Raw genomic sequence first — 27,076 nt, 5'->3', positions numbered from 1 at the left:
TGATAAGTTATGCTTTTAAGAAAACTCTTCCAAAATTTTTAGTAGTAAGTAAGAAAAAGAACCTTATTTCCTATTGCTGATGTGGGATTAGAGGTCAGATCCTACAGAACATTGTGCTTAACTCACTGGGAAGCTACGGGACTTGGCCGTTCCGATGACCACACGGAGAAGCACTGTACCCAGCAGCTTGCATCTGGAAGATCAGGTCTTTCAGACTGCCTTTGGCAATTTTATCTCCTATCGACAGATTTATTGAAGGTCGGTTGGTTTAGTTTTTGGCTACCTGGTAAACCTTGTTAACGTCCTTGTGCTATTTGTCGTTACTCGTTCTGTAGTGCTGTAGTCTTTACAAGAAGTTACAGTGCAAAAATCATATTTCAAGACACATGATCCTAATGCACATCATCCTGCTGTGGCAAAAGTTAAAATGTCTTGTGCATAGTAAAATAAGCGATCAAAAATATTTGTTCACATTTCTTTTTCAAGTTTATGTCTTTCCTTTTTTTTTTTTTTCTCTAAACATCTATATACAAGTAAAATGGGTGTGCTCTCGGTTTCAGCCAATTGAGCCTACTGGGGGAGAAGTGCTACTGGAATGTAGGAAACGGAACGGAATGCAGACAAACTTTTTACCAATGTTCCACTAATTGAAAAATAAAGAATGCCATTCCAGCTAGCTGTTCTTTTAATAAAAGCACCTATTTTGATTGTTTTTTTCTTTTATCTTACATATTAGAAAATACAATTTATGGAGATCTAGAGCTACTGCACACCAAGTTGAATAAAAAATAACTAAATATTTATATTAAAATAAAGTGTTTAACCACAAAAAAGCAGTAATAAAATACAGTTTCCTAATTTACATTTTGCATCCAAAGGATGAATAACAACTCACTAATAAATAATATTTATATAAATATTTTATGTCTGGATATTTTTAAAAGGCAATAGCCTGAAGCAACTGCAGAAAAACCTAACATGGTAGAAGTCGGATTTACTCTCCCTCCCCCCAGAAATGATTACACTGATTCTTAGTTTAATAATACGAAGGTATCTTGCTGCAAGACAGCTGTGTACTCCACACATTGATACGTGGCAGAGAGGTGGCTGTTTAAGTACTGTACAAAGTGAACTATAAAAGCAGTGAAGCGCCAATTTGCTCTATAAAATGTTTCTGTTTAGTTTCAGGTTTGAAGTTCGACGCACGTGTACAGTCTCAAGGATTATTTCAAAATCAGAAGTCTAAGAATACTCTCGGAGCACTGTTTCGTCAATGCAGTTTGAAAAGATGGGCAGTGATTTCGTTCTTTGATGGCACAGTGGAGCTGGTAACAGCAGGGACAGTTTCATGTGAATAAAGCTTGTTTCACTGTGGTTACATCTAGCAAGGCTTGAACTGTTATGCTCACTTTTACCAAGCCCTTTTCTTCTAGGATGTGATGTGGTAGGCAGAGCTTCTCCTAGAAAAAGACAAACAAAGGAGCAGAGATTAGGTTATTCAGTACTGATTGCAAAGTGTCACTTTATACGAACACCCAACAAGTAGGAACCATTTGCTGTTTGCAGTTTGAAACTTTTCCCGTGATTTTGACAGGAAGTATCTCGTTTTGCTCTCATTTTATCTACGAATTAGCACGAGATCTGGTCATGTTCTGGGCCTCACAGGACAGAAGGCTGTTCTTTAATCAGCCAAAAAAAGTTCTACCACTGAGCTCGAGGAGGGGAGGTCTTGGTCCCAGGATACGCACCGTAGAAGTCACCCCTTAGCATTTACAGAGAAGTGTGCGTAATGGTGCGCGTTCACTGGATGAAGCAGTTGGTTCTGAGTATGCTTAGTCTGAAATATCAAGGAATCGACTTCATTGACCATTAGGACTCAGCACTCAAGGCCAGGATGAAAGCTACTAGCTGTTTATCAGAAGGCAGTCAGATAACAAATACTGCTTCTCCAACAGGCAACACAGAATCCCACAGTGAATCATTACAGAAAGCCTTCCTTAGAGACGTAGCCTTGTGTCACAATTCGCTCCGTCTTTAAGAAAGTTAACATAGCTGGATTCATCTTAACAAAATAGGTGAGATTATGAAGTCAGGCACCAGGCTTAGAATAAATAAATGTCTACATCACAAACCATAATTACAGCTGGGAGACTCACTGGCACAACATGGAAGCCAGAAGTGTAAATGGGATGACAAATACATGGATGGATAAAAAAAATCAAATGCTATTAAACACAAACATGTAGATACAACATCTGGCTCATGAAGTCCCTAAACTCTTTGTCAAGTTGCTTTAAGTGTGAAAAAGCACCATATAAGTGATCTAACTTCCTGTTCTTTCCCTAAGCATCTCTGCATGACCATCAGCAGAGTCAGGTAATGATTATTTTTTTTGTTGGCCTAAAAGCGACGTGTGAGGCATCCAACTGATGCCTCTCTGGGGTGATGAAAACTGATCACCTGCTGCCACGGCTCCAGCCAACCTCCAGCTCACAGAAGTTCATCTCTCACTCAGACTGCTCCCTTCCTGTAATGGTGAACTGGAACTGGTGGGTTCTGGACTTTGAACACATCAAAATCCCAAAGTGAGATCCATCAACAACGGTGTCAAATAGTCTCTAAGGAAAAATTCCAGAGTCTATGGAAATCGCTAATAAAACCTTCATCAAGAAAGTTTCATGTTTAGTTTGAGGGAGATTTATTGCAGCCCAAGACTGTTAAACACCTGAAGTTAGCCTACTTAAGAGAAATTGTACAATTTCTGTTAACTACAGAACCTGAAAAGTGAGAGCCAACCTTTTTTCCACAACTACGGCATCTGGTACTGGTAAATTATAAAAGATAAGCATAAGATATGAATATTATAATCACTATTTAAATGTTTCTGTATATGTACATGTATATTTATTAATGATTGTGGGTTAAGGTTCATTGTATCCTGGGCTACACCAAAAGCAGTGTGGCCAGCAGGGTGAGGGAGGTGATTCTCTCCCTCTGCTCTGCTCTTGGAAGACCCCACCTGGAGTGCTGCCTTCAGCTCTGGGGCCGTCAGAGCAAGTCCAGAGGAAGGCCATAAAGATGGCTGGGAGGCTGAGGCACCTCTCCTGTGAAGACAGGCTGAGGGAGTTGGGGTTGTTCAGTCTAGAGAAGGTTCTGGGTAGACTTTATAGCGGCCTTCTGGTGCCTGAAGGGGGCCTACAGGAGAGCTGGGGAGGGACTGTGTCAGGGAGTGGAGTGAGAGGACAAGGGGGAATGGATTTAAACTAAAAGAGGGGAGATTTAGATCAGCTGTTAGGAGGAAATTCTTCACTCAGAGGGTGGTGAGGCCCTGGCACAGGCTGCCCAGAGAAGCTGTGGCTGCCCCATCCCTGGAGGTGCTCAAGGCCAGGCTGGATGGGGCTTTGGGCAACCTGGCCTGGTAGGAGGTGTCCCTGCCCATGGCAGGGGGCTGGGACTGGGTGGGCTTTACGGTCCCTTCCAACTCCAACCATTCTGTGACTTTATGGGTTATAGCCCCAAATACCAAACAAATACTGTGGGTTCCTTCTGCACATGCACACCCAAGAAACCATTACAGACAGATAACCTCCAAATAGTTATATTTCAAATAGTGACACCCAGATTCCTGTTCAAATCTACCCCAAATTAGTCATTTAATTTAAGACACTGATTCTGCACTGAACTCTTACTCACTGTTCTGTGACTGAGATACTGCAAACCTGCAAACTCTCAGAGGAAGTTCTCCTTACCTTTTATTTCCCTGGAAGAAGGTATCTTATAAAACTTTATAAACTATAAAAAATCTTTATATATTTCTTTATAAGACAATGTTTCTCTGATGCAAGCTCCTAAACTGATACCTAACTAAAAGAGTAACCACAGAAGAAGGCAGAGATGGTGACAATCAAATAAAAGGCAAAAAATATTTCTACTTCAACTGTATGATTGTACCAGAAGTATTTTGCCCATCAAAAAAAAAGTTTAAAGTTTTTTAAAAAAAGTTTAAAAAAAAAAAAAATAAGATACTCCGATTCTGATAATTTTCAAAAAATATTTGTTGAGAATATGAATGACATTTAAAGTGAAATGCTCTCCACTCTTTTACTCTTTGTAAGCACCCTTGCAAACAAACTAGGCTCTGAATGTCAGATTTGGTGGCACACACACCAGTATTTCATTACTTTTCCACTTCAGACAAAAGGCATCAAATATTTATGCCTGCTGAATCCAATACCCAAACTGCTAATGTCACAAGGCTGAAGGATAGGGATAGGTTTTGGGATTCAATCTCCAAAGCAACCTACCTTGCAAGGTATGTATGTTTGAAAATATATATATATTTTTTTCTATTATTTTCTGCAAAAACACAGTTAAGGATGTTTCCTTAACAAATAAAATTCTAAAGTTGCCATTTTTGTGGCACCTTCCTGCATTCAAAAAGCGATTCTTTTATCTGTCAACTCTTTCTTGCCAGAACAGACTTCTCGTCTTGCAATTATTTATAAGCACATTTTAACTAAAAGCATGAAAAGGAATTCATATTAAAAACAAAACAACCCAGCATAAACTTTTCAACTTTTACAGAGAATGCATTACCTAACTCTTCTAAATACCCTACAGAAATCCCATTTCTCTAAGACAACCTCCCTCTCCCTGCCATATTTACAAGACATCCTCAAACAGGGCAGCTATTTGAAGAGGTCTGCAAACAGCAGTGCTCCTGGAGTCAGAAGTTTCACATAACTTTTTATCTTGTGCATCATTCACCATTAGTTCTTGAAAGCCGTACAACTGACAGCCGTTTCTTATTGAGGAGAAGTTTGGTTACTATTTTATCATTCTGCCCTTAAATGTGTGGCTATGATGAAGTTTCCAAACCTGCCAAAGGAGACCTATACCAGCTGCTACAAAGACCTACATCTTAGAAGTGTCATGCATTGATCCTCTTGTCCGAGCCCTACCCACTACCTTCAAAAGCTCTGCCAACAGCTCGCACCAACTCTGCCTCATGTATTTTTCAAATCCCAGATTTAGAGTAATACATTTAACTCAAAATAAGAAAAATCAACTTGATAACCAAACTCAGCCTTCTGCATAGCAGTTACGCTGGGTCATGATCCCAGTTGTTTCAGACCTTGTGCTCAGCCCCTGTCCCAGCAGGGCAGTCCATTCATTTCCTATGCTTTGCTCTGCTCTTCCCCACCACAACAGCTGCCTTCAGACCAGTGGAAGCCACTGCCATTAGAGCTGTGAAGGTGAAAGCCACCAAGACTTCAGAACTTATTTCAAAATGCCAAATTTTAAGAAAATTCATGTGACCAAGAGAACTCACCCATGTCTCCAAGGTTTTTAGATGTCTCTTCACCCACTTCTCCCTACCTTTGTAAAGATTTCTGTCCATTCCACAGTAGCATCAAACCCGTAACTCTTCAATACCGAATACGAATCACCTCTCTAAAAGTACCCCTGCTGAAACCATCACTGAACAAAGCCCAGAAAGACAGGAGAACTGGCTGCTAACCCCTAGACTACAGATCTTTAGAAACCATCACAGAGGAAAGGGCTGTCAGACCATTTTCTTCTCTGTCTACTGTAGAACCAAGACCTAAATGTTTAATGCATTTTTCCTAGAAACGCAGAGAAACAATTATTTGTTGCAGGAAAACCACTTTCTACAGGCATATTATCCGTTTTGAATTGACAAAGACATTTCCAAACTCCTACGAAGCAAAAGAACGAGCCTCTTTGGCTTTATGGGGGGGGTGGATGGATGGGGGGACACCACAGGACAGACACACAACCACAGCAAATCACCCAAGCAGAAAAGGGAGGCAGCAGCCAGGAGGCTGAGTCACAAAGCAACACAAAAAGACGGCACAACAGGCACACCTGCAAACATACAAGAGTGTGTGCACTCACCAAAGCAGTTTTCTAATCCTGGGACAAATCTTCTGATTTAGGTGGTGTAAAATTAAGAACAGGAATACGCAAGGACACCAATCCCACAAGGATATGTGACACTTGACACACACACATCTATTTTCTTTAAGATCAGATGCCTTGAGCGTCAAGCAGCTGTTTGATTTGGATTATGCCAAGGCAAACAGCTTGACAATTCAGACAAAGCAGTTCGTTATCAAAGAAATTGCTGCCATTATATCACATGGGCAAGTGGTGAAATGACTACATCATAGTAACATCAGTGCCCAACTACATCTGTTAGCAAAACAGAGAAATTAATTTGTTTAAGTACGAATTGAAAAGAAGTCCATGCAATGCTCATTTTTTAAAGTTTGAGGCCAAATATTCTGAAATGGACAGTCAGTAAAAGAAATGTCAGGGTCCTACGTTTAAGCAAACATATTAAATACACAAGCCTTAAATTTTTGCAAGGTCAAGGCAAAGCTTTCTTTCCAAAGAGCTGAACAAATATAGTAAACATTTTCTTTTTCACATATCTGAGGGAATGTGAAATCGTATCTTTGTAAATATATTTTCTGTAACAACTATCATTGCTGATATCCATACATGCCCAAATACCCTGAAATTACCATTTGAAATACAACAGAAAAGACCAGATCAAAAAGTGATTCAGGCCATAGGTATTTTTAATCCATTTTTTCTTTTAATTTCCAAAGGAAAGATTCGTATGTTTTGTTGAAGCATACACTTGTGACCAGATTAGAAAAAGGAAAAAACAAAACAAATCCCAACAACCCAGAACTTCAATACTGCAGCTGCAATTCTGTATTTCAAATTATAGCTGGAGAGAGATCTAAATATGTGCATCTTCTGAACATGCAATAAATTACAAATATTTACAAAACTGCATTTGCAGATGATGGCTTTGTACCCAGTTTACAGATTCTGGCCTTGAGCCATACAGCTTTAAGGTAGACCACTTACTTTGCCAGTTTCATCCTAACACGTTAAGAAAACAACCACCTGAAACTGGAGGGAATGGAAAGCTCTATAAACTTACTACAGACAGACACACATTAAACAGTAAGAGAAAATGCATACTTACAGGGAAATACCAGCTATACCATAACCATATACATTAAATGCTAAGAGACTAAATGAAGGAATGATAATGTTTTGCATCATCCACATAGAATGGGTCATTACCTGAAAGTATTTTCATATTGCTTTCTGTTTATTGCTTTATGCAGCTTGAGTGCTGAATGTGAAGGAAGTGGCAATAAAAAAATAAATAAATAAATAAAACAGAAAACCTGCTCTAAACTGTTTCTAAACCTACATAAATGAGTGCTTTGATTTTTTTTATTTTTTTGTAGTGATATGAGTAAAATGCCAATAGCAGCTCTTTTTGTGAAAAACAACAGAGTGACAATAATTAGAAAACTTATTTGTGGCTATGGAGTAGAAAACTGGACTGAATATGTATTTGCTCAGGTCTAACGTGATCCCATTCATGGTAACTGTAGCCTTTCAGTAAGCTTATTAGGAATGCAATGGGATCCATAAAGGGCTTGCAGCTGTAAAAGCTTGTTAGTATGTACTTGAAACAAAGGCATTTGAACAGCTACTACACTGCACTATAGCCAAATCCTCATATCAAAATATTAGCTGTAATCCAGCGCAAGCACTTTTTACCTGCATGCATATTAAATTAATCCATTACAATTTGTATTTATTACTTCATTGCAGTACGGATGTGATTACCTCCACAGGATCCAAAATCAATATAAAGGGCGAAGTACATAAAGTACATCTGAGCAGACCAATGTATGAAGAAATCAGTCTGAAAATTTCCGACGACCACCCTGGCACCGCAGTGGGGAAAAAATGAATGGGGAAACACATGGGGGAACAAATGTAATTCATGTTATCAATAAATGAAGGTGGCAGTGAACAATATAGATGGTTTTAAAACCCTAAATCATCAACTTAATCATGTGACTAATTGTAAGTGGTAAGTACCAGCCCTATAACAGGGTCTCAGTATCGGGATCTCCTAAGAGGTGAAAAACAACCAGCCAACAAAACTGGTGGTTTCTTGAGAATTAACGCTACAGGAACAACAGCACAGAAGTAGGACTCTGAATTTATTAAAGAACCCATTTGAGCAGATTAATTAGCTACATACCTGTTTTAGTTTCTACCTCCCCATTTAGAGGGAGAATTAATTACTGGCTTTTAGGAGGAGAAACCACGTAGTTTTCACATCTGTACTGTTTTAAAATATATTTTGAGAAACATTACTACACTTACAGAAATGTGTGTATTCTAATATCTCTTTCCCTGTAAGATTTATGCATATTTGGAACTGTTATGACCAGAAAAAATACAAAAAGTACAGAAAATGGGTGAGCTTCATGTACGGTAAGGCTGTGTGTGTCATGAAGCAAATATGGTTACCTTCCAGTCTGGTTCAAGATGGCTTTAAATCTGTGACTCCAAAAAAGTTCTTGTAAAGTTGCACTTTAATTGCTGTATGTTGTTAAGGTTGAGAATATTGAGAAAATGTACTCTATGTAATAAAAGATGTTTGTATTGTAAACGTAGGTAAAGTTAGAACATCACAACAGTGTGAGAATCATACATCAGTGTCATGGGGATACGTGCAGCTGGCCTTCACTGGCACACCTCTGCAAGTCTGACCTATTACTTTTCTTACCTCCCTCCCAAAGCTATGGGATACTGAGGATAATCACACACAATACCAGACAGTGACACAGATAGGAACTACAGGATGGTAGCAATAACTTTTGCCACTTAATTTTCTAAGTTCAAAAAACGTTAAGAAATATTTAGACATGTGGATTGGTACTTACACAACACAAAGCATTAACAGGAGACCTGGCTACCACTAAAATCCCAGCCCTGCAGAAGACATCGCTTTTGTCTCAGATACATACATTGGATTGTAAATAGTCATAGATTAATAGACTCTGAAGTGATTCAAACTTTATGCCACTTTCAGTTTCATTTGAAAAGCAAGGTTTGTAAAACAAGACAACCAAAATCAAGACCAGGACCCTCTGAAAGTGGGATCTTAAACATTAAGCTCAGACTCTAAGCAAGTGTCTGCTATTGGAATCACTGCAGCTAGGCACACAGAAGACTGACCTGTGCAGGATGAGAGCACAGGTCCATAGCTACGCACCCAAATAACTAGGAGAGTTCCCTCATGGATTAGGAACCTAGAAGCATTCCCTGAACTCACACCAAGTCAGAAAAGTCAGTCTTTACAATAGAATTGTTATAAATATGCACTGGAAGCTGCTAAAGACTAAAACCTTCAGAAAATTAGTTCAACCTGTTGTCTGAAAGTAACTTTTCTATCTTAAAATACCTAATTATACATGTCATTCTTTATACATATACGTACACTCAAGCACACACACACAAATACATATCTATGCCATGGAAACTGGGAATAGAACTGCATTTAGAAGCTTTTTAATACATTTCTTTTACAAGTATATATGAAATGGGGATATTAATAGTATAGCACTAAATCATAACCATGTTACCAGAATTATCAGTAACGTACAAGCTCTTATGCTAATTTTCTTCTAAAAGTCAGTTGGCAACTTTTGGATAAACCAGCCTGTGAGAGATTAAGATATTTATTTCACAGCCACAAGACTGAGATGCTTTGGTTAGCTAGCTTAATGCTGAACTACGAGTCTCATCAATAGCACCTAACGATAGGAAATATAGGTCTATACTTGAGGTTTTAGAGTTTTCAAGTCTCAACATGCCTATAATTGCTTTTCATTTGTATGTTTTATGTTGATACAGAGTAAAAACAAATTTCGTCTTTTTCAGGTTTTACAAATAAATTAACAGAAAGCAGAATTGGAAGGGAAGTGGAGGTCATTCAGCCCAGTGCTCTAACCAAGGACTGTTCAAACATGCCAAAAGGCTTCCTAACTAACGTTTGTCTAACCTATTTTTTAATACTTCCTAAGACAAAAACGAAGGTCTTCTTAGACAATCAATTTTTCTTGCTACATTTTCTTTACTACATTTGATACACAAACAAACATTACCCGCATCGTCACAGGTGATGAAACAGAGACAAGATAGTGACATGACTTGCTTGATGTCACACACAAGAATGGCAGATACAGGGATCTAACAGTTTATCCTCAAACTATCTCATTGTATCACACTGTCTTTCACGATCTTCACCCCAAAATATTTTCAAGTCCCTCGCATATTAGGTGTTCATCATACACAGTACTAATCTACAGTCATCTTCAAGTGTTTTAAAGCAGCTAAACACTGCTTTGTGAGACAGAAGATTATTCCATGGAATCTGGAGGAAAACAATTTAAGTAGGAAAATATAACTACTCCAGTATGGAATTTAATCAGAACAGTAGAGATGATCAACCATCTTTAAAAATACAGTACTCTTGTTAAACTAAAGGATTGGAATAGAGAACTATATTTCAAACTGCTGCTGAGTGCTCCCAACACAACACATGTTGAGATAACTGGCAGCAACTCAGAAAATACTATCTGCTGTGGAGCTGCCACCTTACTACTTCAGTATCTGTAGCCTTCGTGGGTTTTCAAAAATTCTTGTGAACTCCTTTCACAAAGGCATTGTTGCCTTTTCACAGAAAGATTCATTTCTATTTAGCTTGTGATATACATCTGGGCTACACCCATAAGTGGGATAAGAGTAGCTTCACTGCTTTAACACGTTCAATGTGTAGTCCAGGCAACATACACAAAACCAAACTATAAATAAAGAGGTATGTAAGTTCTTAAACTAGAGCTGGAGTTGGGGAGAAGAGCCTGGATTTGCCTTCAGAGCAGTTCAAGATGCTACTCCCTCTCTCCCCTATTTCAAGAGATTAATAAAGATATTACAGTGAAGGGAAGCGAGGGGAAAGGGAGAAGTGTAAGACAAAGGAAGGAAATTAAGTACCTGTAATTTGTCAGAGACAAAGCAGAAAGTGTGTGTGCACATGCGAACAGGTTATGCTGTTAGCACATTCCAGTGATAAGTTATAAACATCAAGACTACAAAAAGTATGTGGAAAAGACAAAAGCCTATTAGATCCCAGGAGCGAAAGGTAGAAGTTGATTGTGGGGTTTTCTCCCCGAGGGCGAGCAGAGTGTCAACAGTCTTTCGAATGTGACGAATATCCGACTGCAGGATGTCATACGGAGAGCAGAGGTCAGCCTATCCCGAAGGGCAGCCATTAGAACAGAAAAAAACAGTGCAAAAAATTAAAAATACAAAAATAGAAAGATATTGATAAATTATCACAATATTCTAGCATAAACACGTAGGAATAGTTTTGTCCTAGTATTGCCTTTGTCAGTAGGCACCCCAGCTTTCTTTGATTTCCCCTCAATACTGAAGCTATCATACAACATCAGAGTGTTATGTTAGAAGAGCTCAGCCCTTCAAATCCTTCCAAATTATGTCCAGATTCACAAGGGTGAGGAGGTGCACGTGATCCACTTACTCTAATGGGATCTGCACACCTTTATTCCTCTGGACTTAAAGTGCTTAAGTTGAACAAATTCTAAAAAATCTAATTTATATAATAGCAAACAGTGGGTTAGAAAGCTGTTAAAAAGTACAAGCAGCAGAAAATACGAAGTCTCAGGAAAGAGTACTAAAACGAGCTACTAGAAGTATGTAAAATTCTCTAACACAACATATAACCTAGAACCTGTATTCAAATATCACTTTAAATGATACCCTGGGATAGAAACTGAGAACGTCAATGGCTGACTATCATTAATTTAAGTATAGTTTCTAAGCTTAAATGATACACTTAATTCCATAATTAGCACTTTAGGAAAATATTAACAGGTTAGATTTGTAAACTATTTGTAAACTCTTTTTGGAAAATACCAATGACTACATGTACCGTCATGCTGGCTATACAAAATGAAGCTTGATATATGCAGTAACAGCACTAATATGCCCCCCCCCCCCCCCCCCCAATATTTAACGTTGTATTTGACCCATGCAACAACTTGCTCTTCCAAAATGCAGCAATCTGAAAGATTATACCATTTCACATTGCAAATGAGGCCTTACTATCACAGGTCCACACATATGAAATAAAATTACACAAATTAGGAAAGAGACCTTCATAGGAATATTGTGTTTCTGACACAGCTTTTCAGTTTCACTTGCTTAATGAACTGACAGCGCACTCAATAAATGAGGACATTCTGATTCAGATGCCTGTTTTCTGTTACCGTGAAGTTTCCATGTCCAGTTTGAAATAAATTAACATTTAAAATATTGAAAAGGCTTTTCTATCCTGAAAAGTGGCTAGTGAAACTGGAAATCAGGACCGTCATTTACAATAACAATGACTTTTTGTTGTTCTCCATACCTGGTTCTAGCTTTAAACAAGAGCTAAAAGCTGCACAATTTTCATCTTGTTTCTTAGACCAGCGGATATGTGGAATAGGAAAGACACCTTGCCCAGTAACAAGACTGGCATGTTTACAGTAATTTTGGAGGATTTTTCCGACCCCAAATTCTAGTGCTATTTAATTGCCAAGGCAACTGTAATAATTTGTTTTTTTTTTAAATAAAGAATGAAAACTCACAGGCAGAACAAAACATGCCGATCTTGTTTAAAAGTAGGATAAGATTAGCAGTGCCTTCAAGAACATCTATATCCATAAGTTGCTTACCAAAGAAACTAATTTCAGGGCAAACAAACTACCCAGTGACTACATTTTCTCACTAAGCACTACTCTTGTACCAAAGACACTAATAAACCCCATAAGTGCTGCATTCATTTTAAAATGACATACAAGTCTCACTTCATACTTGCCACAAACATATCCCAAAAGAAATATGTAAGAAATTCCAAAACCAAATTTTTGTAAATAAATAAATAAATAAGTAGAAATCAGAAACTTTCCAACAATGATTTTTTTTTTTTTTGAATTTCTGTAAGGAAAAAAAAACTAAACTTTTCTGAAAACAGTCCCTACTGTCATCAAATAGAGAAGGAAGTAATTTCAGAGTTGGAGAATGAGAGCTAGTGGTATGTTGATTTACCTTTTTTTTTTTTTAAAAAAAGACCAAAGAACTTGCTAACCAGAGAGTAACACATTAAGAAGTATACATGAGATGCCAAAGCATACAAAACCAGCCAACACATGCTGAAGAAACTTCCTGTGAGAATTGCCATGCTGTGCTTCAGTGAAATTCAATGACATCTGAGGAAGCCTGAGGAATTTCTGATGATTTTTGCTTACTTTTGTATGTTCTGCAACAGTTGATAATTTGCTATTACTTTCTCACCTTAGATAAAATGTTTATATTGATGCATTTTAAACTTCTGTAACGTAACTCTAGAAGTTACCATAATTTTTACAGATGCTGTGAAATGAAAATACCAAACTAAAATATGACATCATGAAGTAGTGAAATAGTACGTGACATTTACTTCAGTGCAACCCCCAAAGACAAACAAATGAGCAACCACCCACCCACCTCAAGCACGGCCCTTCTCATTTATAGGAGACTAAAATTATAAGAAGCAAAAAAGAAAACCGTATTACTTAATCATTACACTTATGGACTGTCTTGTCAAGCCCAAGATGCTATATGATTACATCATACAGCTACCAAAGTCATGCACGTAGAATAAAAACAGTAAGAAAGCCATGTGGAACAACAAAAGCATAACCAGCTGTTTGTATGCACAACCCACCCTCGCTCAGCATGCCCCTGCAGTGACTGTGAAAACAGATAAGCACATTTCGAAACCAACTCTCTATGATTTTGACCCTAAAAAAATAAAAGGTCAAGGATAAGTTTGCAGGACTGGGTGAATAAATGAAGTCTGTAGTGCATATGCACTGTACTCAAAACACAAACGAAAGGAACCTCAGAATTAGGATTTAAATTCTGGAACCACTTAAATCCGTACTGTGGGGCAAACAGTGTACATTACCAAGCACAGAACGAACAGGTGGAGAAAGGAGTCATACCTGATCAAACTTACTGTACCTTCATGGATGTCTCATGATGAAACTATGGAAAAGTAACTGATTATGTGAATCGATCAGAAAACGAGCATAAGCAGCAACGAAAACATACCTTGCAGTGAGCTGAGAAACACAACTACCAGTTGAACTACTAATACGTGGGTAGAAAATAAAGCACTTGACACTCCACTTTGGGCGATTCTTTTACTTTGTTCTGCCAGTTTTAGCATACTAAAAATCTCCTGTTTTTTCCCATTTGTTTTACGTCAGTAGCAACTCCTATACTAATACAAATCACACTTGAGGTGTTGCTAAAGCTGCAACAAAGTGGAATTAGTTTCCAGAGGAGGTCATATGCAGTAATAACCATGTTTGCAAGATTCTGAAGTCCCAGAAACAGTCACAGCTAAGTCTTTTGCAACTTGAATTTTCAGATAATGATTTTAAATCAAAAAATTTATTTCTTACATCACTCCTTTCTGTTCAGTACGTGCAGTCCAGGTAGCTGCCTGAAAACTTGGAAAACACGGCAGAAGTCTCTCATTCCTACCCAAGAAATAACTGCATGCCTCACTAAACGCTGCTGCACCATCACTGACATACTTGAACACAAGAGCTCAGTAAACCTACCCTGACACCTGGCTGTGAAGGATTTTTTTATCGCTATCTTTTATCACCAGAAATTACCATTGTAGTATTAATCATGATAACTTATGCCTATCTTTGTCCCGAGCCATATGAAGATTCATAAGGTGTGTATATGTAGGAAAGCCTAACTTTCCCTTTCTTAAAAGCAACTCTTCCATTTATTTTCTGTGGCCAGAAGTGGCACCATAAAGGGCCAAAAGAATCTCAAGTGTCTACACTGTTAAGATACTACACTAACGTGCACTGCAGATCATAAATATTGATTTGTGCCTTTGTTAAAAGGTAACATCTGCTTTTTGGCTGACAAACATTGACATGAACATTTGTTAACACTATTGAAAGTTCCCTGTAATGCGGTTTACCAAGAATAACAGCTATAAGGAATGAAAGCTAATGCTAAATTATGTTATTGATGCTTAGGTTAAAATGGAAAAGTCTACTTCTTTGCTAATATGAGTATTGATTCCAGTGTGGCAACAGACAAAAATAGCTGTGTTTTCAAAATATGTATGAACGATTAGGTGAGAATTTCTTCTCATAATGAAAAATGTGTATTAATATTTTTCTTGAATAAATGAAATAAAAAATGAATAAACATTGCTAGTTTATAATACAGCAGTGTTCTTTCAAATAGAGACAAAATATTTTCATAGTTTTACATATATACTCATGTGATAGTAATTCAGATTATCCTGATCACTATCAATAACTCTGAGATGAGGTGCCATTAAGAAGAAAACTACCTTAGAACTTGGGCATTTAACATTTCAGAGACCACACTTGCAACCATGCAAAGATGAATGAAGCCCAAAAGAGCTTCATTTCTTAAACCAGAAAGGGTGAGAGGGGAGGTGCAACACAGATGGTCTTGCTAAGCAATGTCAGTGTCAGTACTGGGTTCACGTGACATTAACAAACTTTTCCTGTGAATGGCACCATCCACGTACTGCATGTCATTCTGAAAAATGCAGTGGGATAGGCACTCCTACTTACCACACATCTACTGTCACTTGTTTATGTAATCTGTATCAGTCAAAAATCAGGAGTTTGTTATAGTTATTACAGAGGAGATCTTTGACAATTTTTAGTTGGCAGTGCTTTATTTATAAAGTTTTATTTTAAAGTTTTAGTTTGTACTTTAAGTAACAAAGGTTGTACCTTGGTGTCTCTAAGGGGTACTGCACGATATATCAGGCTTTCAGATGCTTATCTGCCACCATCACTTTCTCATATCAAGCAAGAAAGTTCTGTCTACAAAAATGATTATTTACAAAGATCTGTGATACCTTGGAATAAAAAAGGCCCTACAGGCAAAGTTAGTGGCAAAACTGGGCACCTGCTGCTTGTCCTACTGCTATTGTCCCTTTTCACAGCTGACTGGTGTGGTATGAGCCTTGCTACTTCGTTTCTTACTAAAGGGGAGAGCCAGAATGATTATGTGGGCACTAACAAAGTGATTTCAACACACCACCCATCGTACTGGAAGTCTTATCTGGTAGGTAATGCCTTTCTCACGTCAGTTGGCACGAGTCATCCCACAATCATCTACACATGGGGTCATTTTGTACTTGTGACTTTGGTCAAGATGCCAAATGCCGAGGCTCATCATGACCCACTTGGATATCGATGCCTACTGCATTTTTCTACACTTGCAGAAGGTTTGCCAGGATCATTCAGGGGAAAGCAATTTTGACCTAAAAATTGAATGCTGAAAACCACAGAAGCAAGAGACCATGCACATCACAGTAATTACTATTGCTGTTTTCTTTTCCTTCTGTATTTTCTGTTCCTACCCTTGACAGTGTATTGTTCTAAACCTGTGTGTACTCTATTCCATAAGTAACTGAGAACAAACCAAAACAGAGCTGTGACAATTTTAAATCCTTAAAAAAACAAAACGTCCAGTTGTTTTTTCAAGTTGTTTCTTGTAAATTAAAAGAAAACACAAGTATTAAAAAAAGGGGGAGTATTTCTGGTTCCACAAGTGGAACCTATCACTATATGTAAGATGCTTGTTTAAAAAGTGAAAAAATTCACTGATTCCTTTTCTGGGATTTTCAAAGGCTGGGCAATGTACAACCTGAAGCAGAGTGAAGACATCATCTGCAGTGGTCTTTTAAAAAAATAAAATAAATAACTGACAGCTAGCTGTCATGCACTTTTACTTTTGTGTTCTTCATACCCTTCCCTCCAACATGCAGAAGCATTCTACCAAGAAGCATACTACCTAGCTCTGCTACACAACAGATTTTTGCCATACACTGCAAAGATATATTTGCCATTACCAGCACCTAATCAAAAATATCCTCAGAGCATTTAAAGACCCGTCATAAATTTACAATTTTAAGCAGTTCATTTGATACTTAAGTGAAGGAGCTTTCCCCTCAATAGAAGTTAGTGCTTCTTTAGATTCATAAGCGTGGTTAGTTTACAAAAGAGATTGGTAAGATTTGACCCTTTCCCTAGGGCTCCGTGCCCTCTCTGCAACAAAAATACTTCAATAAAACACACAAAAAAAAGTCATCAAAAATTCTACATTAATTTTAACACAAGTGTTAGGAGCAACAAATATATAAAAATCCCTATTCACATAAAACAAAGGAATTTTTCAGGAAGTTTCTTTATAGAAATCAAATAATAATAAAATAGCATAAAGCTTAGCTTACCCTTCTGTAAAATGGCACTGCAAGGATTTCTAATTTTTTTCTGTTTTATTCTGTTTCTGAAAAAGCTCTTAAAAACAACAGCTCTCAGCCTTTTCTTTCCCAACTGGCTACATCCAGAAAAAAAATGATTTGTATTCTAACTCACTGAATAATTTATAATGCATCACTAGACAGCTTAACACTCCGTAACTATTTTGTCTATAAGCCCACAGCACTGAGAGTTTGATTTTCTTTTTGATCTTCCTTGAAGTGAAACTTTACCAAAAATATTAGGCAATTTATTATATTGGAATTATTTCATTACAGCAACTAAATCAACTGTTACAGCTTAGAGGCCCAGCAAATAACAATGAATTCTCGGTTATATATATTATGAACCATCCATTGGAGTTGTAAGATGAAGTCCCCCCTCAAAATTCCTACAAATAGCAAAAATGAACCATTACTTCTGCTGTTCTCCAAATCAAGTACTAAAATATAGATAAAACAAACAAAACTAATTCTTTCTCAACATGACATCTTTACATTACCATCTGCTCCAGAAGGGGTGACAAGGGAGGAAGGAAAACATCAAAATGTCCTTTTGTTGCAGTATTATTGAAATACAGGCTAAAATGCATTCAGTCTTAATCCTACTGTCATATGCACACATCAGAGAAAATACATCATGCAATTTTCATGTTTTCAGGTTAAGAAGACCTTGTATAACATCTTTCCCTTACAGGGTCAGATATTTTAAATGAACATTTTCTTAACACATATGTCTAGACTCTAAGAGAACATTTGAAATATTCCCAATGAAGCCCCAGAATTCATTACTTAAGACATTTTCCTTCTCAATTTCAGAATAGATTACACAATGAATACTACCATACTTAAGTGAAAAGCAGAGAACACCATGCACTGCAATTTCCCTACTTTCAATGTCTAAAATACTATCTATTGAACAACCTTACTGATAGAAACATTCCATCCTTAACACACAGAAGGGATTTCTTCACATCGCTGCTGAAGTGTTTGAGTACATGACATGAGTGACTTGTTAGCTCCTTTTAAAATACATACTATTGAGTACTTAATATGGTAAAAAAAGGAAAATCAATTAAAAAGAATGAAGTCTATCTTCTAAAAACAATATGCAAAAATGCAATTATAGGTGTATATGGAAAAATGAGCAAATTTCTGCCTAACTACATTATTATTACCCAGTTACCACGTTCCTTAGTCATTGTCCAATTCAAACATAAGGTGGTATCGGGGATAATATTAAATTACTAATTTAAGACAAAGTTAGCAATTCTTAAGTGCTATGACATCAACCACTTAAACGCACTAAAGTAGCATTAAATCATATAATTAAAAAAAATAGAACTAAGTAATGTCTTTATTGCTGAAAACTGCTATTTCATACAGTTATCCTTAAACTCTAAATTAATTCACATGCTTTGCATTTTTGATCATCTGGAAATGGCAGATTTAATTAAATTACCTCTGGTATCCCCAGTTTTCTACATGCATCCAGAAAGTTTTCAACATTTCTCCTGCATTTGGCCATGCTAAGTTTAGGCTGTAAAAAAAGAAAAAAATAGATCATGGCAAAATAAGCCAATTAATTCATTCAGTCAATAAGTTAGTTTATTGAGTTATTCTTGTACTGATTCACTATTTCCATAATTCTCCTGAAAACAAAGCTTAAAATTCTGCCTGTTTTCCCCACCAATCTAATTTGAAATTTATATAAATATAATCTGAATATGGAAGCTGTGGATGCCTTGTGCTTTTACTTAGTTATTAAAGCCATCAACACATTTAGATCTCTACTTGTTCATATTCAGCTTGTCAGGTTCTAAAACCTCATGTTCTGTGACAGAAGACATTTCTCTGGAGAGCAAGTAAACTGATGATGCATTTCAACCTACAACAAGGGGGACAGATTTAACTGTGATAGAGCTTTTATATTTTTTAATATTTTATGTATAGCTGTTTTATATTTGTGAGTACTCAATTTTCCATGTCTGAAGAATAAATTTGTTAGAGTAGAATTTCAAATACTTTTAGAATTCGTCTCACTAAGGATTATCCACTCAATACTTACGGAAACACGTAAGTAAAAAGTAATTTGGAAAATTATTTTACTTGCTCAATGCAAGATGTGAAAGAAGGGCAATATGGCATTAAACTAGGTGGTTTTTGTTTGTTTGTTTCTTTTTTTTTTTTTTTTTCTTTTTCCCCTTTTTCAATACCCTCAAGTCCTCATCTATTCTGCTCCCACAAAAACAAACAAGGAACACAACAAGAAACATTCAACTTACTACTGCTGGTGAAGGTACATGAATACTTGCTACCGAACGAGGTCGAACGTGATTTACTAAATGGCAGAGAACTACACCATCCATCAGAGCAGACCCCAAGTCTTCAGGCAAACAAATCTTTAGTCTTGTTTCAATGTTCTGCAAATGAAGAACACATACACGCTTCAACATAGAAACGAAGGAAGGAAAGGAGGCACTTATATCTCATCTTCTCCTCCCATGGTGTTAGATATGTATGCAGTTTCAGTTTACCAAGAAACCCACTTCTCATATAAGTGATTTTTTAAAAACTACAAATCAATCCACCCTCCTCCCATGCTGGTCACAGAATTACGTACACTCCTTTAACACTTCAAATGCTGCTGTCATAATATGCATTTATGTTTGTACACAAGCACATAAAAACATATCTGCATGTAATCATGTGATTGCACTACATGTGGCTCCTTTCTTTCACTATTCCTCCAAGTTTTCTACTTATCCAAATTTTATCAGCAGTACTTTCAAACAGAATTATATTGTTTCCATCACTGACAATGAGTAAAAGGTAATCATTCCCTAGGAGTCTAAAATCTACTTATGAAGCATTAGTGATCAAAAAAGACAGGTAACAAAGCAGGACATTCAGATGTAACATATCCAAAAAATCTCTTTTAGGTAAACCTGAAGTCTCATTGAAAAGAATTTGATATTTCAAAATAAAGTATTTTGAAAACATTTAAGAATTTTAAAAACAAAAAGCTATAGTAAGATTGTTACATATGATGAATTCCTTAAATTGTGCTTCCATTTTAAAAACGCTCCAAAAGCACACTTAAAAGACAACTCAAATTCTAACACTCAGAGATAATCACTTCGTCCTTTCTGATGAAATTACATAAACTATTAATTCCACCAGTGCAGGGCATACCATTTAACCATATGTCACTCCAGAAACTCTCATTGTTATTTCCCATTCAAAAAATCTTTTCTGAAGTACAAACACCTGAGTGGGTTAAGGCACTTCAGGGTAAGTTTCACCAACACAATTCAGAGAAGTAATGCTGTCTCATTTAACATTTTAAAATATTATCATATTTCTGCAACTTTCCCAAAGAACACATAAAATATATGTTCTATTAGCAGAATTGTACCAGCGCTCACATACCTCACGCAGCTGTTCCACAAGCTCTCTCTCTTCTCTCATCTGCTCCATTTTCCTTCGAATTGTAAATTGCGGGTCTATTGATTCCAAATTTCTTTGAGGTCTTAAGAACACTGTGATTTTTAAAAAGACAGGTTTTAGTTTTAAAAAATAAACAGCTTGATGTATTCATTTTCAAATTAAGAAAAATCTTGAGGCACCATCTCCAGCAAAAAGCATTAGAAAATTTCTCTTTTGTCAGGAGGACAGCTCTGAACAGCACCATGTACCATCAATGGAGTGGATTTTTTTTTTTTTGGACTAAATCCATATTGTGATAGGCAACATCTGTCAGATGATTAAACACCTGCACTGTCTCTTACAGATTCTGATCTATAGAAAACTTCCCATTTAACATGGCAAGGAGCATCTCTTATTCTTTGAAGGAGAACCCTCTCCTACCAGATGCTCTAACACGTTGTGACAAGCATCTTCCTAGGCAGGATAACTGCTTACTAGATAAGGTTACACTAAAAAAGAAAAAAAAACAAAACAAAACAAAACAAAAAAAAAAGAAAATCCTACCAGACAAGCAAAAATATGGGTTTGATTTCTAGAAACTGAACATTAAAGCCATTCAGTATGTGTGCATTTTAACATACAATTCCTTGGAATAATTACATGAGATCTTTGTATATACACACACCTGTACATTTTCTTATTTTGTGATCATTGACTGTTTTGAATGGCTCTAAAGAGCAAGATGTATGCTCGCTTGTTATTTCACAAAATGGAACTGTCACCACTCAGACAAATTAAGGGCCAACCTGATTATTATGGCCAATGACGATGCTTAAGAGAGAGGATTTTGTGTTATCACTTTCCTGCACCTCTCCTTCCGAATGCAACAGGACACTCTTAAGTACCAACCAGGGGACGGGAAGTGCAAAGTGTAGACAAACCTCTGGTTTTAACCAGCTACTGCTCCATCTCAATTTTATTAATTTAAGGCAGCTAAATATTCATATTTCTCTCCTGCTCATCCAATATTAGAAAGGAGCGGCTCACTAAATACAGCAGCCTGGTTAGAGAAATTTGTCACAGACTATGAAACAGCCTTGGGTTTTTTGGGGGTTCCCTAAATTTGTTGCAGACAGTAGGTGCCAATCCAGACTCTTATCTCAAATTCAGCAGCTGGCTTCTCTACATCTTTGAGTAGTAGTCACAGCTGGGATGACTCTGCTTGCTGATATTGCCGAAGAAAAGAGGATAATCTTAGTGTCAATAGTGGAAGAGAACAGCTTTTTATTTCCTAAAGGTCAAATCAAACTTTTACTCCAACTACAGAAGTAAATGATGAATTACTTTTGCTGTAAGGTAGTTGCAGACGGGTGTAATCAGCATAACTCTGATGTCTCATTAAAAATTGTGGCATCCCAGTAACTTTTGATTAGGTCACAGTCTAGCTAATAGGCTGAATTGTCAAAATCAGTCCTTAAAATACATAGGAAAATAAGAAATTGAAGTCTTGGTAGAAGGAAATTTCATCTACATTCTGACAAACTAAAACATTAATGAAGCTCCCAGATCAGTACAGGGCTAACAGGCAAAACTGTACTCTCTAGCATCCACAGCTCAACATAAACAAAACAAAGCTTCAATAGAAGAAATAATAAATAATGGTAATAATCTAAGCTACTTCTCTGGTCAAAAGGAGGGAGAAAGACACTACCTAAGGCAGCTCAGCGAGCAGGAAGCAATTATTGCTTACTTACACAGTAAAGATGGAGCTCAGCTCCTGACATACCTTTAGGTTACTCACCCAAGGCACAATAAACAATACAATGCAATAAATTACGGCCTGGGTTACCAAACTTGATTCCTTTCACTACTTGACTCACACAGACGTAGTTTTAATGCTCAAAGAGTAATATCCTATTCAAATGGTATTTAAATGCCACCCTAGCTTTAGCAGCAACATTTCAAAGATAATTCTCTTTGAAAGCATATTATGTTCAATTTTGCAAGTAGCATGGAATGTTATCAGGGCCTTCATTCAGCTTGGCCCTAGCTGTCTTTGTTTAGGCCTTTGCTAAGTCAGTATAAATGTCCCAAATATAGATCCTTCAGGTTTCAGACTATTAATGAAAAGTAAATGGCAACATTAGTTATTCGACCCTATTCCTAAATGAAACAGGCATTCCACTAAGCAGCAGCAGGAAGGCTAATCTCAAGGCAGTGGGAAACTGCAATTAAAAGCTGCAAAAATTAAACAAAAATAAAGTAAGGTTAACTAATGTATATAAACACACACAAATCTCAGAAGTCCTGGTTACTACAAGTTCCAGCTACATACTGTAGTTTAAAGAAAAGTTTTCTAAACCAGGATATTTTGGCAGTCTGAAATATTGCTTGCTTCTCTGCATTACACACATTTTCCAGCAAGGGGAGCCCGTATCTCACACACACAGGCCTGAACGTCTGTTTTTCCCTGTCAGATAGTAGTAGAATTTCTGCTTTCTGAACCCGTCGTCAACCAAGGTTATTAAATTAGTGTTGTTCCAATGAATTTATGTATTTTACAAGACTCAATAAGCTCAATGGTTAATTATTAATAAGCACATAGTATGTATTGGTCACGGCACTGAGCCTGCCGGGGTTCAAGAAGCTTTTGGACAATGCTCTCAGACACATGGACTGATTTTTTGGGTGGTCCTTTGCAGACACAGGAGTTGGACTCGATGATCCTTGTGGTTCCCTTCCAACTCAGGACATTCTGTGATTCTATGTAGTCTACACATTACCATAACAAATTTCCTTGTGAATATTTTCAGTGAGACAAGATTTCTACTATGAAAACTTATTTAAAAGGTTGCAAAAAATAGCAATGAAATAATAAAAGTCTTTTATAATTGTTTCCTATATACACTGAAAGAAATTGTTCATGTGGGAATGTTTTAGTTTAACTCCAAGATTTGCACCACTTCAGAAGTGATGAAAGCAGAGGCACGGTACTAAAGAAACAGGACAACACTGTATAAAGGGAAAGGTAATATTAGCTTCTAGCTATATCTCTCAAATCAGGCTCAAGTCTGAATGGCCACCACTGTACTCTACAAAAGTCTCAAAAGACTGCAAATCGAAATCTATTTTGCATTTAAATCAATGCAAGTTAACTATAGGCAGTATTAATTTTCAAGAAAGTTGGATGCAACAGTATTAAATTGCTTAAAAAAAATCAAGTTACTATCATGTGCCCTTAACTGATAAATTCAGAGACATCCAATGTCCATGGTGTACAGCCAGTTGGACTCCTAGGCTTCTACCCAAGGTCACCACAATTTTAGTCACCAAACATTCATGACTTACTCTTTTAGTTACAATCTTTATTGGCATTTGTACTGCCAATAGAAGTCAAAGAACAAGTGTTAAATTCCTGAATATGGTTTCATTATGTACAATGTTGAATAAAATAATGAAAAATATTCTCTTGCAGAAACTACAGCTTGAAGATGTTGGTGAGAAATCTGAAAGACTATCAGGAGACTGTAACCAGCTTCTCAAAACTGGAAAAAAGAACTTGGATTTTACCACATTCTTGAAATAAGATGCTCTCAATTTTTGTGTGTTATTACTTGGAACACTCATCATATAGGAAGCGCTATACTTCTCTTCCTGTTTAACAGGAAAGGGTCTGCAGAAGCATTATTTTCCTAATAATTATGTTTTACTGAGCTGCCTTTATAAAATTCTCACTATCAGAAACACACAACATCAAGTCCAATAAAATCAACTATGTGAGTCCCATTTTCCTCAACTGCCAACAGATTACTGCTGTCAGAAAAGATATGCCTTTCCAAAACAAACAAACAAAAAAGAATAAACAATACACTAATTGCTTTTTGTCTGGAATATACCGGTATTGCAGGAAGAGTAACCTACCTAATGATTTATTTATTTTGACCTAAAACACAAACAGACCCTGCATTGTCAGAAGTACTTGTAGCTTGCCTTTAGCTGTTAGAGTTGTCATTGGCGATACGTCAAGATAGCTTCATATCATCGTGGCAACAAGATTCATTTTTCCATCCTACTTGTATTTCATTGCAAATTACTTTAAAGAGCAGGTTCCTTATATACGCTGCTAGGACTTTACAGTCAAGGAAACAGTGGCAATAGCAAGTATTGTCAAGTAGTGAACTGAAATAAGAACGTAAGTATTCTAAACTAAATGTTGGCATTTATCATTCAAGATTTGTGGGCTTGGCTTCGGTCTAATGCTTTTGACAGTTTCCTTGCCTTCCAATAAGCACTCTTCTAATTTAAGGCAGCTGGAAGAACATTCATCCTACTTTTAAATGATACATCTATTTAACAAAGATTTGTAAATGGTTTTTCATTTAGGTTCTGTTTCTTCAATCTGATGCAATCTGACATTGAAATATTAATGCAGTGTAAGACCTTGTTAGCCCACACAAGATCAACTTTGCATCTGACTCAACGTACAGTAACACCTTGGAGAAAAAACAAACAAAAGAAGCAAAACCAACATCCACTAATGTATGGCCTTCAGTATGAACAGAGAAGTTTGACAGCTTGCTAACAGTTCGAACAGAAAGCACTATTTTTGCTTATCTGATTCTTCCAGCTTTGCTTCATCATGGATTCCTCTTTAAGTAAGTTAGTTACACACCTTCAATAAGTGGAGCTTGATATTTTTAAGAGTCACTATCTAAAAAAATTGTGAATAAAAATGCATTTGCTTTCGATACTACATATTGTGCAGAAAATTAACACGCATCCTTTGAGGCATTTGGTCTTATAAACATTCCCTTATGAGTACTTTCTTTCATCCTTAGCCACTTGGGACATTTTCCACATATTGCGGTTTTTGAAAACATAAAATCAAGTAAATTATGCATGGAACACCTACCATTGTCACTGTCTCCTTCAGATGGTATACTGTAGCTAAAGTTGTCCCATGTTTGTGCCTGTGTCAGTGTGTTGAAGGAGATAGGAGGAAGACTGAGGGATGGGTCTGCTGGGGGGGAGTGACAGCCAGTCCAAACACAGTGGTGTAAGGACCGGGGTGGGGGAAAAGGGCGGGCAGCAGTATTTCATACATGGCATTAGGGTTTTATGGCAATGATGAAGATGCAATTCAAAGGTGATCAATACAAAATGCATTTTTTTTTTTTTTTTGGAAGAAAAGAATGAAAGATGGTGCAGAATAAAAAGAGCGAAAAGTTATATGTTAGTACTTGCAAACTATACATTGCATGTGCAGTTAAAGCTGTTAAGCTTAACAGGAGCATTGTAACCATAGCACTTTAAACAAATTGTTTACAACCAGGTTTTAAGAAAAAGGACCCATAGATTTTATGTTACAGCCTGATGAAAACCTTGACTTTGTGAATCAGAAGGTAAATACACCTGCTGTGAAGTTTCAGCAATTACAGGAGAAAGTTTGGAGAGGAATTGAGTTTTTTTTGTAACTGTCATAAGAACACTACACCCCCCAAACATAATGTGTATATCCATATGAAAATATTATTACAATAACTTCCCAGTTAATGTTGCTAGGTCACAAATCTATTATCCCTATAATTCTTATTCTGTTGAAATACGCCCTGTAAGCACATGTACTAGACATGTTTTCCTTTTGGTTTAATCACTTAATAGCTTATGCTGCACTGCTTACATTTCTTGCCGACTCCCTCAACAGTAAGTCCAAATCTACAATGGGCCCACCCCCATCCTAGGGAAGTTCTGATCCTCACCAACCTTGGCAGACTTTCTAAGGATGAGGAACAGAGACGTGACACTGCCAAAGGATGATCCTGAGTCTTTGCCACAAGCCTTGACAAACCTGCTCTGTAGCATTACAACAAGCACAAATTCAGTAATGATCCAGCTGGGCTCCCTAGAGAATAAAATATATCACATGTCCACAGATGCTGTAAATCTGGAGACCCTGTTCACCAGACAACTGTAAAAGCATGCCATGGTCATGGCCACCCTGGTGTGTTTGTTGATAAAATGAGTTGATACTCACTATAGAGCTAACTTGCACAGCAATATAGCCTCTATTTTCCATCCATTCTGCACCCTCTTATTTGTTCCTCAAATCCTTGACTGGACATTTCTATTCCTTCCCCATCACATCTACTCCACACTTGTCTCTCTCCAAATCTCCATTCTACAGCATCTCTGAAATGGAAACTGACACCCTTAAAATATCTCCTCTGTTTATTTTTAGCACGCCATCCATCCTTCCAAAACTTTCCACTGGTTTCTTCCTTTTCATCACAGAATTTAAATCCCTCCTTCCTTAGTCTTAACAATAATGTCACTCCTCAATGGGTT

At 37.0% G+C, this 27,076-nt stretch overlaps 1 protein-coding gene across 7 annotated transcripts in view; it reads right to left on the bottom strand.

Moving 5' to 3' along the window:
• Positions 1 to 267: 267 nt before the first annotated feature.
• The window catches only part of LRCH1 (leucine rich repeats and calponin homology domain containing 1), a 113,987-nt gene continuing 87,178 nt past the window's right edge, over positions 268 to 27,076 (bottom strand). For 5 of the 7 annotated variants that reach the window (XR_011806418.1, XR_011806420.1, XR_011806419.1 and 2 more), the window contains 5 exons: positions 20,735 to 20,844; positions 19,588 to 19,725; positions 18,765 to 18,842; positions 10,912 to 11,169; positions 268 to 1,460 (listed from right to left, as the gene is read on the bottom strand). Coding sequence is in view for 2 of the 7 variants with exons in the window: in XM_027471729.3 (XP_027327530.1) it covers positions 1,347 to 1,460; positions 18,765 to 18,842; positions 19,588 to 19,725; positions 20,735 to 20,844 (440 nt within the window). In the remaining 5 variants the exon portion in view is untranslated. The remainder of the gene's footprint in view (positions 1,461 to 10,911; positions 11,170 to 18,764; positions 18,843 to 19,587; positions 19,726 to 20,734; positions 20,845 to 27,076) is intronic. The other 2 variants (XM_027471729.3, XM_072032550.1) reach the window with 1 other exon arrangement.

Source organism: Anas platyrhynchos, chromosome 1 (assembly GCF_047663525.1).
Source record: "Anas platyrhynchos isolate ZD024472 breed Pekin duck chromosome 1, IASCAAS_PekinDuck_T2T, whole genome shotgun sequence".
NCBI classification, from domain to species: domain Eukaryota; kingdom Metazoa; phylum Chordata; class Aves; order Anseriformes; family Anatidae; genus Anas; species Anas platyrhynchos.
The sequence above is the reverse complement of the archived record's forward strand: the minus strand, read 5'-3'. Positions and strand labels throughout refer to the sequence as shown.